Below are 17753 nucleotides of genomic sequence, written 5' to 3'. Positions count from 1 at the left end.
TAAATGAGTTTATGGATATAACTAAGCACAGTGGTTAGCACACTATGTGAGCTCAAAGTTATATATTATTATTCTATATCTACATGTTCATTTCTTAGTCAATATCCTAGATATACTCAAATTTACTTTCTTTTTGAGGTTAAAGAAATACCTAGGTACTTCATTCTCATAAATATAAACATAAACCAGCACATTTGTATATACTGTCCAATAAAATGCAGGTTGTACTTAAAGCATGATTTCCACTCCTTCTACTACCCCAAAATAACATAAGGACTCTGTTTTCCTCACCCTGCCATGTAAAAATTAACAATTATTTCACCAAAGACAACTACTTACTTCTTTTTTCATCCATAATTTTAAAGCAGTATGCAGCGCTTTCACTCCCTGCACTAGGTAAGTCTGAGGCTGGAAACCATCTTCTCTCAGTTCTGTGGCAATGAAGTTGAGGGGGAAAGGAGTTAGTGTTCTGTAACAAAGGGATTAACTTTAGGTTTTGAGTAACCACCAAATATCAAACAAGTTAACAGAGAAATAATAAACAATCAGTTGAAAAGGTGAGAAAGAAAAAGAAACAGTATTACATTAAATGTAGTTGTACTAAATGCTCCAGTTAAAAGAAAGCTCACAAACATAATGTTGAGTAAAAGACAGGTCACGAAAGAGTATCAGTAGGAATCTACTCACACGAAGTCTAAAAATGGACAAAATTAAACTATTTTAGTTAGTGACACAGTGATAAAACTGAAGAAAAGGATTTCACAAAAGTCAGGATGGTGGTTCTCTCTAGAAGGGAAGGAGGAGGGTGCAATGGGAAAAATAACTGGGCCTCTCTAAGGCAGCAGCAAGGCTGTTTTTGCTTACTTTGGGTAGAGCTGACCTGAGTGATAGCTGTGTAATTCTTTGAACTGTATGAGAGAGTATGTGTATGCAGTGTGTGACCTACACAATTGACTATGGGCATGACATACCACATTATTGTAAAGGCAAATACACATACACACAAATGTTTTTTCTGGGTTTTAAAACCAAATTGGTTATCTAAAACTCATGCAAAATATATTAGATGTGGTCTAAAATTCAGGTAAGGTGAAACAAAAGCAAAAGATCTCACTTCTGCTCAGTGTTTAATTTACTTACATGAACCCAAAATTGGTTCACTGTTTTATTATTACTAACACTAAACACAGTTAAGAGTTTCATATAATCCACACTTATTTAACCCATCATATAAACCTTATTAACAGCCTGAGCTGGAAGATAACAGGCCATAGTAGAAAGTTAAAGGGTCAGGGATTAAAAAAAACAACATAATGTGGGGTAACAAGACCACCATTCCTGCTTCCAGGATGAATCCTAAGACGATGGCAATTGGTATAGTGGTCATCTGGCTCTAGCCTTAGTGGGACTGGACTGAGTCACTAATATTGCCAGGTAGCCTGTACTGATATAGTTGACAAAATGAAAACATTTTAGGGCTTCCCTGGTGGCGCAGTGGTTGAGAATCTGCCTGCCAATGCAGGGGACACGGGTTCGAGCCCTGGTCTGGGAAGATCCCACATGCCGCAGAGCAACTGGGCCCGTGAGCCACAACTACTGAGCCTGAGCGTCTGGAGCCTCTGCTCCGCAACAAGAGAGGCCGCGATAGTGAGAGGCCCGCGCACCGCGATGAAGAGTGGCCCCCACTCGCCGCAACTGGAGAAAGCCCTCACACAGAAACGAAGACCCAACACAGCCAAAAATAAACATAATAAATAAATAATAAATAAAAAATTTTAAAAAAAAATGAAAACATTTTAAAACCTCACCTACAAATATCCTTTTACAGTAATCTTTTTTTTTTTAGGTTTTTAATGTATAGGTTCATGTTTTCAGTCAGACCTCAATATTTCTGACTCTCAATGGCCTAAAACAAAGGTTAAATCGTTATTTTAAGACTGAACAATTTGCTGCTTGTGGCTGCAAGGGGAACAGCAAGACTTTGTCTTTTAGATACATTTTTAATTTGTTCTAAAAAGTCGACTGATGAGCCCCTCTTAGACATTTAGGAAAAAGCATTACCCCAGGTGTGTATGTGTGTCAGCGTGTGTGTGTGTCAGTGTGTCAGTGTGTGTGTGTACATGTATGTGTTAGTGAGAAGAGAAAGATGGAAAAAGTGCTCTGAATTTTCTGAATATTGAATTGCCAATCTCTTATCTGGAGAGTTCAGTAATTGGGTTCTATTTCCAGAAAATAAGGACATTTGTAAGTGTTTTTATAAGTGCTCCTATTTTCCCAGGCTTCTACTTGAATAGGAGACTATGAACTTTACTGTCCAGTATTTTACTGAAAATCATATATTGCAACTCTATGGGTCTACTGTGACATTCCCGCAGCCAAGAAAAATACGTGAGAACACTACTCCCTCCCCATCCATGGGATCCCACCTCCATCCTGTACAGCTGCACCACTGTCAAGACACCTACCTCTACACAGTGCTACAAGGTGTGAGACGGGGTTCTACTGCTCTTTCCTTCCAAAGAAAGTGAGCTTTCCCCAGCCCCCCTTCTAAGGAAAGAAACCATAAATGATTTTTATCATTTAATTCCATGCATACCATCCTGAGAAATAAGTTATTGGTTGTTTTTTTTCCTTTTACCTTTTCTTCTTGTGTAACATTTAAATGGGGAAAAACCCCAAATGTTTAGACTAGACTTTATTGTTTAATCTGTTTATATCTCTTCTTCTGGGAGCTAATTATAATAGTAGTACTGGGACTTCCCTGGTGGCGCAGTGGTTAAGAATCCGCCTGCCAATGCAGGGGACACGGGTTCGAGCCCTGGTCTGGGAAGATCCCACATGCCGCGGAGCAACTAAGCCCGTGTGCCACAACTACTGAGCCTGTGCTCTAGAGCCCACGAGCCACAACTACTGAGCCCGCATGCCACAACTACTGAAAGCCCCGCACCTAGAGCCCGTGCTCTGCAGCAAGAGAAGCCACCGCAATGAGAAGCCCGCGCACCACAACAAAGAGTAGCCCTCACTCGCCACAACTGGAGAAAGCCCGCATGCAGCAATGAGACCCAATGCAGCCAATAAATAAATTAATTAAATAATTTTTAAAAAATAGTAGCACTACTGGCAAACTGACTAGGAAAGTTTGACAACACAAAAACCAGATGGACTGTATTTTCATGGGCATAAGTGCACAAAAAGCAAAAAATAGATAAAAGTGGAAGTTACAATGAGTCTCCAACTTGACTGCTCAAAGATTATTAAACCAGTAATAAAACATCAAAATCTGAAATTCCACATAAAAGAGGTACCTTTCAAGTTTAAAGGGCTATATCTCCCCCCTCCCTTGAAAAGAACTATTTTTCTTCAACTATACATGCATAGCCTGACACTAGCTGGTTTGTGCTAACAGGTGCCTTATACTGGCCACATAATGGTCATAATGGTAATGGCACAGACACCACCTGATTCACTCAGGACATGAACATTATTCCCTCGACTTTTTAAAAGCAAATGTTTGGGAACAAATACTAGGTAACAGTCCCTTGGCTTCAACTGCATTTTTGTTAGTGAGGCACTTTCACGTGCCTGATAATGTGTGCAGATGACTAGAGTCCCCGGTGAAAGGAACATTTATCAATATTACCTGTGTGGTTCTGATGCAGCTTTTCATATATCTGATTTTTATGCCTATGGACTAGAGATTTGCTAATTTGCTAAAAAGGTTCTGAACAGAGGAAAATCATGCATTTAAAAAACAAAATAGGGACAATAGCCACACCACATTTTAAAAAGGACCTCTCTTTCTATGAGTGGCTTTTAGTGAATTTAGAAATATCATGCATCATATGAAACAACAAAATGTACAGATTATTTATTACCTTTTAGGGTCTCCAGCAAGTTTTTGGCTACAAACCAACATATGGCTTCAAAGAAAGGGAATTTGAAAAGATCTGGTGTTTTTAGCCTTTTTTCCATCTCATAACACCTAAATAAATAAAAGTTTAAGAAATTTAATATTAATATTAGCATTTCAAAGTTAAATGGAGACAACCAACTTAACTAAAATAAGCAGCCCACGACGTGTAAGACCAATCAAGTAGTGCACATCGCTCAACACCACCACACGTGGGTAAGACTGAGCTATGATCTTACTCAGGTCCGCCCTTAACAGATTTGACAGGATACTGAAGAATTTACACTGGTCTTCAAAAAGATCACCCCTTGGGATCTGTAGCCTAGTTTTAACAGAAGGAATTTTACAAGGGTTCCACTATAATAAATAGAACGATGTGTTTACAAACCAGCTCCCTGTGTTGGACAGCACTGCAACACCCTCTCATGGCATTTTCTTTAGGCTCTACTAAGCATTCAAGCTCAGGACCACACTTGGCAAGGGTCAAGGTGAGAAGACGGAAACCACAGCTCGCCACAGGGTGAGTCTTCCGTGGGAGTCCTTGCAACAGTCCACACAGCCAGGAGCCGTCTTTCCCCAGGGACAGCTCAGGTCCAAAGAATCAAGATTCGCACTTGGCAAGTGTGGGAGCTGCCCGGGCTTAAAGCTTCATACCCCCCTGCCCCAAGAGCCAGAACCTCTTGTAATAACTCCACAGATGCATGGCTTCCGGGGCTCCCCAGGGGCATGCCAAGTTGTAACAGTCACACTCAGGAGAGCCCAAAGACACGGCTTCCTACTAGGTATTTCTAGTTCTGCCAGTACTGATGTGGTTTATCAATCAGGAATCATTTTACCATAAGCAATGTTGCCTAGTAACATTCTTCTCTCATTAGGCTACCAGGGGAAGTTATTACCCAAAGGTCAAATTCTCGTGCAGAAGGGGAAATAGCTGTTAATCCTTTACCACAGCAAAATTAAAGCAGGTGTTTTGACAACAATCCTAACTTAGGGTTGCTCTGCCCCAGCACCATATGTCACACCTGAGTCTGACTGGTTTTTGTTCAATTCCCTCACTGTAAAAATAGCCAAAGGAGAGCCTATCCATTTCTACAAAATTTTGAAATTTGGGGAGATGTCTAGTCTCAAATTGAATAAATTATTCTTTTTGTTTTAGATTAGAAAAGCATCAAGGTGTTCTCCTGTCAAAATTTTAAGACAATACTTTTGTTAAAAGTTCCTAATAACTTCTCAGGGCCTATCTCCATGAGATCTCAATTAAGTATGTTGCTGAATTTTTTGTTTTTGTTTTTGACTTTTAGAACTAAGTCCTATTTAAGAAAGGACAAAAGATCCTTTAAATACTGATGACACAAACCTGAGCTGCATGCCAATGTTAAGGTTGTGCAGAAAGTTCCCCCCAAAAGCCATACAGTCCTGAGAAGTGAGCACAGCATGAATCCACCCTGAAATGGTTAAAAGTATATAAATCAGTGATTTTTCAATATTCAAACCACACAAACGTGATATATACCTGTTTTAAGAAACACAAAATATCAAAATCAGTTTACCTCATACTTCAGTGCTAGAGAAGCTAATGTCTATTACCATCTAGAGGTTCAATGATTCAAATATGTATTAAATGCCTATTATATGCCAGCCTCTGTGCTGTGTTTAAGATAAATGGATTGACCGAATTAGACAAAATTACGGTGCAGGAGAGGTGAAGGTTTTTGTGGTTGTTGCTGTTTCAGTTTTTTAGTTTAAAAACACAATCTACTCTATATTAAAGATTCTACTCTGAGACAAGTCAAATCTGGTTAGAGTGAGGCAAGCACGTTTTCATTAAACGAACAATGGGATTGGCTGGGCGCTTTGCCTCCCTAGTGTCATCCTGAAACAAGTGTCCTTAGGGACCAAGCAGAGGAGGATCAGTGGAACTCAACCTGGGACCTTCCTCTAAGAAAGAAAAAGTAGATCACCCACATTTCATTAGGCAGGGTTATGGTCCTATAAATATAAATGTTGGCAATCAAAATGATATTTTCCCGCAAAGTCAAAATGTTTTCCCATAAAAATGTTTCAGAGTGAGGCTCATTTCTGAGATGATGTTAAACTTTTGAAAGAAAGGTCCGTAGACCAAACATAAAGACTTCATATAAACATAAATAAATATACACACATACGTTTGCATGTAAATATTGACTGTTAAAATAGACAGATCCCATTTTCCTTATACTTTTCATATTCTGATCCCTCATTGTGCTGTAACACAAGATCAAAAAACTCCCCCCCAAGACTGGCTTTCAAGTGGTGACCATGTGTGTGCTCAAAGGCACAAAAGCCTTGAGCTTGATCCTGAAATCACAAATCTGAAGTCTCTGTTGGCTTCAAATTCTGTAGATCAGTGGTCCTCAATGGAGGCAGTACCGCCTGTAGAGTGTGATCTGGACAGTTTGGTGGGCTTTTTTGGTCACAGTGATCAGGAGGCACTACTGTCACTTCGTGAGCGGGAGCCAGGGATGCAACGTGCAGGACACTTCCACACAGTAAGAAATTGTCCTCCATTAGTCAGGACTTCCAAATTTCTGCTGGGCATTCAGATAGGTACAAAACCTGTTATTAACTGTCTGAGCCCAGAAACTATAACTCCATTCATATGAAACAAGGATCTTTTGCATGGTTTTGGCACAATTTTCCAGGAATACAACTAGGTAGCCTGTAAACTGAAGGAAGTATATCAGTTGCCAACTACCTTGGGGGGAAAAAAAAAAAAAAATCACACTATCTATGGCAGCAGTTCTTCAAATGTGGTCCCCAGACCAGCAGCACCAGCCTCAGTCGGGAACTTGTTAGAAATGCAAATTCTCAGGCCCACCCCAGAGCTACTGAATCAGAACCGCTGGGGTTAAGGCCCAGCACTCTGTTTTAATAAACCCTCCAGGTGATTCTGATGGTCAATGAAGTTTGAGAACCATTAATCCACACCAAAGCTACAGACTTTGAACTACCAATTACACACCTGTACTGGCTAGCTGGCCTGTGCATCATCCTGACTTCTAATGCTGCTGTGCCTGAGCAGGGACATTGTAAAATGGTGTTTTATTATAAATTACTTTTAATTTCTTCCTTATATTCTAATTAGGTCATTACATCAATTGGGGGGGGAATTACTGGTGCAGGAGGTTATATTAATGATAAATGTGAATTCAAGATTTTTGAAGCGGGCATAACAAAATATTTGTTATAAAAGGGAGCTTTGGGGGGCTTTAAGGGAGGAGCTTACCCCATTCACAGTGAAAATATTGATACGTATCTAGATTTATAAATTCTGGTAGTTCTAGGCATTTATTCATTCATTTGGTCAACACATACTTCTTATTATATACTCCAGAGGCAAGGTAAGAAAGCAGGGCCTGTAACAGATCCTTGCAAACTGTGTAGCCATTAACGTCATCCAAATCAGAAGAACACAATTCTCAAAACCACTGACCTGGAAAGTCCATACCCTGCATTTAGTCACGTCTCAAAATGACAGACCTGATACCTATACTTGAGGCTATAGCTAAGGCTGGCACTCAATCCCTTCCTAGGGTCCCTCAAAACAGACTCATTGCCTCCTAACTGCCCCAGGACAGCTGCCCAGATTCTTACAGCAGGCTTGGGCCTTTGACATCAATGTAGAGCTGACCAGTTAAAACTGAAGGGAATTTCATCAAAATTTTATGCAAAGGACATTATCAAGAAAATGAAAAGACAACCCACAGAATGGGAGAAAATATTGCAAATCATATATCTGATAAGGGGCTAGTGTACAGAATATATAAAGAATGCTTACAACTCAACAGTAAAAAGACAACCCAACATAAAAAAGGGCAAAGGATTTAAATAGACATTTCTCCAAAGAAGATATACAAATGGCCAATAAGAGAAATGCTCAGCATCATTACTCATTAAGGAAATGCAAATTAAAACCACAATGAGATACAAGTACTTCACACCCACTAGAATGACAAAAATAAAAAAAGATAATTACAGTGTTGGTGAGGATGTAGAGAAATTGGAACACCTGTACATTGCTGGTGGGAATGTAAAATGGTGCAGCCACTAGGAAAACAGTTTGGCAGTTCCTCAAAAAGTTAAACATCATTAAACCATATGACCCAGCAATTCCACTACTAGGTATATAGAACCAAGGGAAATGAAAACAAACCTCCACACAAAAACTTTCACACAGATGTTCAAAGCAGCACTATTCATAAGAGCCAAGAAGTGGAAACAACCCAAATGTCCATCAACTGATGAAGGGATAAATGAAATGTGGTACATCCATGCAATGGAATATTATTTGGCCATAAAAGGCAATGAAACACTGATAAGTGCTACAACATGGATGAGCCTAGTAAACATGATGCTAACAAAAGCAGCTAGATACAAAAGGCCACGTATTATATATGAAATGCCCCAAATAGGCAAATCCACAGAGACTGAAAGCACATTAGTGGTTGCTAGGGGCTCAGAGGAGGGGAAATGTGGAGTGACTGCTAATTGGCATGGGCTTTCTTTCTGAAGTGATGAAATGTTCTGGAATTAGATAGGGGTAGGGTTGCACAGCCCTGTTAATCTACTAAAAACCACTGAATTGTACACTTTAAAAGGGTGAGTATTATGGTATATGAATTTTTCTAAATAAAAATAAAAGTGAAGGCAAATGACATAAAACACAACGCCAAAACAAGTCCTAACTACAAGAGAAGCCCTCTAAGGCACAAAGAAGTGAAAAGTCCAAGATCAGAATCATCTCTCGGGCTATGCAAAACTCCTTTCCAAACACGTTAAAGTCAGAGATTTCAATCAAAAGCTGACTCCATGTGATGAGTATCCACTATGGGGAGCGGGATGGGATTAAAACCTTACCTGTAGGAACAAATAAGGTATGTCCCTGCTTTACCACACATTTGTAGCATTTATCCACCTTATCTCCAAAGAACACTTCACTCTGGGTCACAGATGAACTCCAAGATTCATAGAGTGCCAAATTGTCATCTGTTGGCTTTATCAAATAAAAAACCTTCTCGCCCTAGGAGGAAGTAATCACACTATTTTTGAAAAAGGAAATGCCATTCTTAGGATGGCCTATATTGATGTAATTTCCCAATACAATGTTCTAAATTAAATTAGATAATTATCAGATTTTTTAAGGCTCAAAAAGACATATTTCACATACCTGATCAATAGCTATTGCCCTTAATAAGCACCTTCAAAGAAGCTAAGGCTCCCCCTCTCAAATACGACAAGGGGTCAATAAAGTAGTGATGGAGAAATAGTTACAAGAGAGGAGGGTAAAGAATCACAAACATCCTACTGATCTCATTTTCAAGGTATAGAAGTAAATACATGTTAATAGGCCCCAGGTTACAGAGAGTCATCTCTGAAACTTTGCCCTTTCTCCTAAGACATATAATAATACAATTATTTTTAAAGATCTGTGAATAAACTTTCTTTAATGAACTAACCCTTTGCCTTCTCATGGAGGAAAGGAAGAGGAGCTCAAGGGCACAGCATCAAACATAGTCCAGAGCATTGCTGATGCACAGGCATGTGATATTGACAAAGATCTGGTTCTAGATCAGCACTGTCCAAAAGAACCTTCTGTGACGATGGAAATGTTTTATATCTGTGCTATCCAATATAGTAGTTATAAGCCCTATGTGGCTACTGAGCACTTGAAATGTGGTTAGTGCAAATGAGGAACTGAGTTTTAAATTATGTTTAATTATTTAAACGTAGTCACATGTGCCGCGTGGCCACTGTACGGAATAGCACAGTTCTAGATAAAGCAAGGTGAATATAAGCTCCTGAGGAGAATTCGTATTTTTATGGGCATTCCTGACTTATCCAACTAGCTGTCTTTAGCCTGACCTTAAGGTCAGAAGCAATTATTACTATAATTTTGCTCCTTCTCAGGTATTAGATTCAGGGATTAACTGGTAATTGACTAGGGGGAAGAAGAAACAAAAAGAGACAAAAGGCTAAAAGAGATTAATTTATAAGGTGGGGGCAAAAAAAGGGAATCTATATAAATTAAGAATTCATGGCTCCTCCATTACTTGGGATTAAAAAAAAGAAAATCATAATGCTTCTTTAAAGTATTTAAAATGATAGCTCCCACTGAAAAAGTACAAAAAACTTCCCTCTTTACAAATGTCATTTATAGCAAATGAATATACCCGTGGAAAAATAAGACTGTATGTTTTTGTGATTAAGTGAACAAAGAAATACCCCAAGCTTACCCAGAGGACATGGTACCAAACTGAAGTCCCACCAAAGTCAATGTGGAAATCTGTGTAGCTGTCTTGAACTCCCATTAAGCAGTATTTCTGAACAAATGGCTTGGGAAAGACTGAATCATCAGGCCAATAATTTTCCACCCAGGAAAGTTTTCTGGCTATATCAGGAACCTCCACCAATTCAGACATCCTTTAAAAAAAAAACACACACACACATACACACACACCCACAGCATGCAAATTAAAACTTCTTAAAATTTCATCTCCCATCTCAACCCAAACCAAGAAATTAACTGGAACTCACAGCTAGCAGCAATACTTAAAGTCTGAGGGAACCAAAGCAAAATTTACAACATAGCTGTATCACTGGGCCACTTTAGAAGTCACAATTATGTTTTTTACTAAAAGAAATTCATCATTTAACTACATTTTAGCTAACACTCAGAAGGCTAAACCAAAATGTCCAGAACTACTCACTTTGTATCTGAAAATTCAAGGCTGATCACATTTAACACTTTTGGTCTGTTAGGATTCATGAAGTATTTAACATAATTGTGAAGTGTCATTTTGCTGTCTGCCTGCCTTGCCACATCAATGACATCTATCACTTTGTCACCACCTGCAGAGAAAAATTATAGTCTTATTACTGGGCTTAAGAATTTCATCAATAGACGCCCTAAACAAAAATATTTTAAAGACCATATTTACTTGTACGATAATTAAGCCATCTATAAAAACTATATAGCCTAGACAAAGATTCTTCCTATATCCTTACTTTTTAAGTCCAACTGGAACTTTTGAACAAAGGGATGATTTTTGAAAGAAAGAATAAAGCAATTAAGACAGAGCTGCATAATCAACACTGAGTGTAAAAAGTTATATGTTTACAAAGCTTTCTACACACCAGTGATTTCTTGTGCAGCTCACAACAAAAATGCATATTACATTGGTAGGTAAGAACTGTGCCGCATTCCTCATGCATAAAATAAAATAAGGGGACTGACTTTTCCCTTTCACTTCTAAGACCTAACTTCTAACACCTAAGATTCTGAGTCCATCATTTTGAGAAACCAATCGGTCATTGGGGAATTAGTGAACAAATTAACCAAGACAAACAATTCCTGCTTGCCTGGTAGTGTCTTCTCTTCTAATATTCTGCTTCAAGAAAAAAAATGAATGGTTAGGAAGCAAAAACCAGTTCATATTAGGGCCTGTGAAATGAGTTCTGAATTGGGATTAATTTACAATTTTCCTATAAAATCATGAGGTATTGCTTGCTCAACACTGCATCACCCTAAAAAGCATAATTAGTTTTACAATGTCCTGTAGGATAAGGTGAAATTCAAAATATGGCAATACTTAATCTGAAATAGGAAACAAGTGACATTTTCTTACTTTAATGTAACTTTATATAAGTTAAGAAAGTATTGCTAAATAGACTATTTTATACTTACGAGGCAAAACAATTCTGTTAACTGAAGCATTCCGCGTACTAAAAAGTTAGCTATCAAGTAGTATGAACGTTTTTCCTACACTTACATTACACTAGCCACTTACTCTACAGTGCTATCTATGCAAACAGGTTTAGGTGAAACCTCAGCCTCATCCTCTAATTTATCAAATAATTCAAAAGTAGCTGAATGTGAAGTCAGACAATTTAATTGGACTTCCTCAGTGAAACAATTATCAATGTCAACCAATGGATCAATAAAGGGACAAGTTCTCAGATACTTCATGCTCAGGAGATAACATACTATAAAGAATAGACAGTTTGAGTCAAGATAGATTTGAGATCTAATCCTCAAATAATCTCTATCTATTTCGTTGACAAGGAACGAGACCTACATAGAGTCAGCTTTATCTCTAAATACCCTGATGCAAATGAAAAAAGTGACTGAAAATGTCAACAATATTGCAACAGATGAAGGGTCTTCCACCTTGTTTCTTATACCTTTCCGGGCCTCAATATAAAAAATTAGGTCCAGACATTGTTAAATGGCAGTATCACCAAGTCATTAATATAAAAACAGGTTTGAAAATGAGCTCCTCTTTTTCACAGCCTTTCTCTAGGCAGCAGGAGGTCACTAAAGCAGAATCCAGAAATCTTGTACCTGAATGCTGCTACAGAGGCCTAGAACCAACCCGATTTCCCAAAGCCTTCTTCCTCAGTCTGTAGCTACCCCTCCATAATAACTGTTCCTAAGCAAGTATCAGGAAATTTGATGACAACAACAACACCAAAAGCAGTAGGATGACGCTGAGTAAATAAAAATATGCAAAATGTTTTTTTCTGTCTTTCTGAATGTAGGTCTGCTGACAGAAAAATAGTTTTCAACATAGGTAATACTGAATTTCACTTTTCCTGACCCAGAAACGGAACTAAATTAACATCTATTCATTCAACTTTTTAGTATTTTTAGGATAATACCAATTTTACTTTTACCGTGTTTTCCCAAGTAATTAAAGGAATCAAGTTCGTACCTACATAACGTTCCACATCCATAACAGAAAAAGTAGGTGGAGGGAGCCTGAGTCCTAGATCATCTAATTTGGGGACCATAATAGGGACTTCAAATCCATGTTTCTCCAGGTATCTTTGTGTCAGCTGGCTGCCATGCATCTTTACAATGATTTCATCGGCACTAAGGAAAGCATAAGAGTAACATGTCATCTTTGTTGATAAGTTCAGTTAAAAAAGATAATCTGATAATGGGTTAATTCATATACTATATTATTATCTACATCAGTGGTTCTCAACCTATCATACCTAATCCTCCTTTTTATAACAAATGTTTTATAAAGCCCCTTTTAGTATTCTAAAGTAAAAGTCATAGATAATCACTTCAATACTCCATATAATTGGAAGAATATATATGTATTATATAAAATGCCTTAACTATAACAAGAGAAAAAACAAATTAGTTTCCAGCAAAATACGTATTTCAATATGTAAATGTTCAGGTAAACAACACTGGAAAATATAACAGACTAATAGGATGCTTACAATCAATTGTAATGAGTGGTTGGATTTAAAAGTAACAAGATCAGAAGCCACTCAACACAAGCTGCATAGAAAACCAGAAGAGCAAAAGGGAGGGGGTACAATAGAATAAAAGCTGGTTACGATAAGTAAAAACAGACCAGATTTTATCTGGCTATAAAAGTCTACACAAATATTTGTTAGGCATTGCAAAGTCTCACCGGACATAGAACAATTCATGTTGTCCTGCACACTGGGGGATGACTAGCATCTGTGGTCCCTACTCTTTGAGACAATGTCCAAATGCCCCAACTCCTGGTTTCAAAGATCTGCTATCACCAGTATTTAATAAATTTTAACACGCAGTCACCTTAAGCCACTAAAAAGGGTTGCTGAACCTCCAGCTGCCCTCTTTAATGATTAACACGTTCTAGGCATTACACTTAAGTGTGGTTTGTCTGTCCCTTTTCACTATCCCCTATCTAACCATAAATCAAAGATCTCTTTAAATGGGGATATTCTAGATTTTATCTTCCAATTGCTCACAGAATGCAGCTGCTATACATTCAAAGTTAAGTGCAACACTTGCATCATAGGTTAAACACAACAGTTTCCATTTATACAGTCAGATCTTAAGAGTCTTGATGTCATCTGTAGCCTAGGTGTCAAGGAGAAGACAGGAGAAACTGGGTCTCTGAAGTACTGAGCTCAGATCGTCCCACCTTCTCAATAACAGAAGGTCAGTTTAAGGCCTAAAAAAAATCAAGACAGACTTTTCTTGGATAGTCTTGTAAGTGGAGGGCTCAGAGCTCCTTCACCTGACTCACTGAGTTCTGTACTGCCTTTTATTTTCCCCATAAGCATCCACAAGTGTTCCTTCTTCCCCAGCCGCTGAGAATTTAACAATTCCTTAAACTCCAACCTAAGGGAGAATCTTAAGTCACTTGTACTCCTCCATCTTAAACGTCTGGTGCTTTACCTCCCCCCGTTGATCAAAAATATATAGGTATGGGCTTCCCTGGTGGCGCAGTGGTTGAGAGTCTGCCTGCTAATGCAGGAGACACGGGTTCGAGCCCTGGTCTGGGAGGATCCCACATGCCACGGAGCGGCTGGGCCCGTGAGCCACAGCTACTGAGCCTGCGCGTCTGGAGCCTGTGCCCCGCAACGGGAGGGGCCGCGATAGTGAGAGGCCCGCGCACCGCGATGAAGAGTGGCCCCCACTTGCCGCAACTGGAGAAAGCCCTCGCACGAACCGAAGACCCAGCACAGCCAAAAATAAATAAATAAATAAATAAATAAAATAAATTTAAAAAAAAAAAAATTAAAAAAAAAAAATATATATATATAGGTACAAGTGCTTAAAAATACAGGCACATCGTTACTTACAAGAGGAAAAAACTGGACACAAACTAAACACACACCATAGTGGGACGGTTAAGTAAATCACGGGATATATTTACATACACACAACACGCGCACACACACACACACACACAATTGCATACTACACAGCAGTTAAGGAGTGAGGTAAATTTGTGTATACATACAGAAAGATATCTATTAAACATAACAGTAAAAAAAGCAAGTTGCACAACATATGCATAACATAACCCCATTTTATTTTTTAAAATTAGATGTATATATACATCCATACACCTATACACATAATTGTTTTAAAAGTTATCATTTATCTAAAAAAAGGGTCTCAAAAGACTTTGTCTTAAAGTGGGAGGGTCGGGGTAGATAACCCCTTCACTTTATTTTATACACTTCTGTATTAATCACATTAAGTATGTATAATTTAGTTAATTATTGTCACCCTGCCATGGTTTTAAATGATGTGGCGGTTTATGGAGTTACATTAAATAAAACCAAAGACCTTTAATTAATGGTAAGTACAGTGTGGACACTTGTGACCGCCTCTGTAACCTGCTCACATCTGTGCTTAATACTTCGGCCGAGAAGCCACAGGAATCACTGGGCCAGGATTTTTAACACTACACTTTTGGGTTACAAACCTATTTTAAAACATGAAAGCTAAGGCTCCTCTCCCTGAAAAATTCACATTCACATGTCAACATGTCAACTGTTCATACAATTTTAGGAAACTCACAAGCCTCTCTGAAGCCAGCCCATAGACCCTGGCTGAAAACTCTTGCCCTAGGCTCCAAATCAATCAATGAAAATAAACAGACATTTCTCCAATGACTTTGAAACTGATAAAGGAGAATATTTGAGAATAAGGCCTTTAATATCACAAAAATCACGTGGAAATCACTGTGTTTCATAAATTTTTTTTTCTCTCAGTACGTGAGGGAGCCAACAGTAGCTGCTTATAATTTATGTTTCTGTTTAAGGGAGGGGAACGGCCAGGTATCCTAAAGACTATGACGAAATAGCAAGAGTTTTATAGTTACAAGATCTGAAATAATTCCATAATAGGCTGCAGGTGATATTGTGATTGAAATTTAAATTGTGGGGCTTCCCTGGTGGCGCAGTGGTTGAGAATCTGCCTGCTAATGCAGGGGACACGGGTTCGAGCCCTGGTCTGGGAAGATCCCACATGCCACGGAGCAGCTGGGCCCGTGAGCCACAATTGCTGAGCCTGCGCGTCTGGAGCCTGTGCCCCGCGACGGGAGGGGCCGCGATAGAGAAAGGCCCGCGCACCGCGATGAAGAGCGGTCCCCGCACCGCGATGAAGAGTGGCCCCCACTTGCCGCAACTGGAGAAAGCCCTCGCACGAACCGAAGACCCAACACAGCCAAAAATAAATAAATAAATAAATAAATAAAATAAGAAAATCCTTTAAAAAAAAAAAAAAAAAAAAAAAAAGAAATTTAAATTGTGCTTCCCCTTTTTAACAAGCCTGGATATGATCTCGTGTAAAAAGCCTATTAAGCATTATCACTTTAAATAGATGTCAGGCAGCGAGTAGGAAATGATCTAAATTAGCATGGTTAAATGCTGTATAATGCTTTTGACGTTTGTTCTTTGAGCCACAGATAACTCAAATACTTTCCATTATCTTTAAAAAAAATAAAAAAGCCTACTCCTATTGCCAACAGACGCTAAGCAACGGTTGTGGGGACTTCGGGCAGACAGGGTGGAGGCAGATAGGAAAATAACATTAGAAAAAAGCAGAGTATGAAAATAGGTGTAGGTGAGGTGAAGGAGAAAGAGAAGCAGCAGCTGCACAACATAAGGAACGAAGCACGGGAATAAGTGCCTTAGATCCGCGTCTTTCAAACTTTTTGGACTGAGACCTACAGTTAAATACATTTTTACCCAGTAATCCAGTACACATGCACATAACAAAGCTTCCATGAACCTACGCTTATTTACTCCTATTACTTGCAATGTACCAATATTTTCTATTCTGTTTTACTTTCAAAAAGTAAAAAGCTGATTAAGAATAATAATGGCTTGTAACCTGAAGTTTGAAAATGCTGCTTTAGATAATGTCACCTTATTGCGTAACATTCTTAAATGTTCTTTGGTCATAAGAGGTTTCCTACCTTGGGAAGACTCGAGAACGTAACTCCTTCACAAAAGTTCTAGTTCCAGCCTGCACTGGTTTGGAACCATCATCAATTTCTGTGTAGTCGTGCCTGTGCCAGTTCCTCCTCTTTTTCACTGGATTTTTAGAAGATTAAAAAAAGAAAGCATTTTTGTAACTGGTGGTACTATGTACTTTCTATAATCATTATAGTCTATATAATCAGAAACAACAATTGTCAAGTACAATAATACTCACATTTTTTAATGCATTTCTAAGGCTGAAGAAGTAAAATTTAATGCTGCAATTATAGGCAATTAACTGTGGGTTTTAAAAAATCTTTTCATTTCAAAAATGATTTTAAAATTAAATCAACATTCAAATTAGCAGATTGAGCCTTTTATAATATCCACATTTACACATATAAAATCTCACAATTATTTAAAATCATGACTTTCACTAGAACATTAGGTCATAATACGATTTTTACGGATCATCCAAATCATCCCCTCAGGACAGGGCCTTTGATCCCACATCGGAAATCTATGTTAACAGCACAGTTCCCTTCTCTTTTATGTCAAGATTTATTCCCAAAATAAGCATGGTTACACTGACACAAAGAATAGCAGGTGACGGCATCATAACGAAAGGAGGACAAGTAAGATGACAGAATGAATAACGCATGGTCAGTTCTAACGCTCAGATCCCGTGATTCTATGGCTCTGGGAGGCTACAATCTTGAATAAGCACAGCAAAACCCACACCAGGGCACTTGGCTTTGACTCCTAGTTTAGTCATAACTTGCTCTGCAACCTCGGGCAAATCTCTTTAACATGTCTGGGTCCAGTTTCCTCAATGTGGAAATGAAGGGAATGAGTACAGCTTTTCAGACTGCGTTGAGGAACCCTTAATAAAAGGGAAGATGGAGAAGAGGCTGAGGTAGGAGCTCTGGACCTCATTCCTCTTTCCCCCAGGGGGCACCACCTACATGTCTTTTGTGTGGTATCAATGTAAGATTTCAGTTTTACTTTTTTTTTTCTTTTAAGTTTGAAAATCACTTTTAAGCCTAAAACCTCCATGATTCTGGGAAATGTACTG

The 17753-nt window shown here is 38.6% G+C and overlaps 1 protein-coding gene across 2 annotated transcripts in view; it reads right to left on the bottom strand.

The window, feature by feature from the left end:
- The window catches only part of KDM7A (lysine demethylase 7A), an 84206-nt gene that overhangs the window by 23806 nt on the left and 42647 nt on the right, over window positions 1-17753 (bottom strand). The window contains exons 3-10 of one of the 2 annotated variants that reach the window (XM_057550181.1): window positions 16675-16792; window positions 12661-12821; window positions 10657-10798; window positions 10183-10369; window positions 8807-8969; window positions 5268-5355; window positions 3876-3982; window positions 340-431 (exon numbers count right to left, since the gene is read on the bottom strand). In XM_057550181.1, coding sequence (XP_057406164.1) covers window positions 340-431; window positions 3876-3982; window positions 5268-5355; window positions 8807-8969; window positions 10183-10369; window positions 10657-10798; window positions 12661-12821; window positions 16675-16792 — 1058 coding nt within the window. The remainder of the gene's footprint in view (window positions 1-339; window positions 432-3875; window positions 3983-5267; window positions 5356-8806; window positions 8970-10182; window positions 10370-10656; window positions 10799-12660; window positions 12822-16674; window positions 16793-17753) is intronic. The other variant, XM_057550182.1, reaches the window with a different exon arrangement.

The sequence above is a fragment of the Balaenoptera acutorostrata genome, chromosome 7 (assembly GCF_949987535.1).
Source record: "Balaenoptera acutorostrata chromosome 7, mBalAcu1.1, whole genome shotgun sequence".
NCBI classification, from domain to species: Eukaryota; Metazoa; Chordata; class Mammalia; order Artiodactyla; family Balaenopteridae; genus Balaenoptera; species Balaenoptera acutorostrata.
The sequence above is the reverse complement of the archived record's forward strand: the minus strand, read 5'-3'. Positions and strand labels throughout refer to the sequence as shown.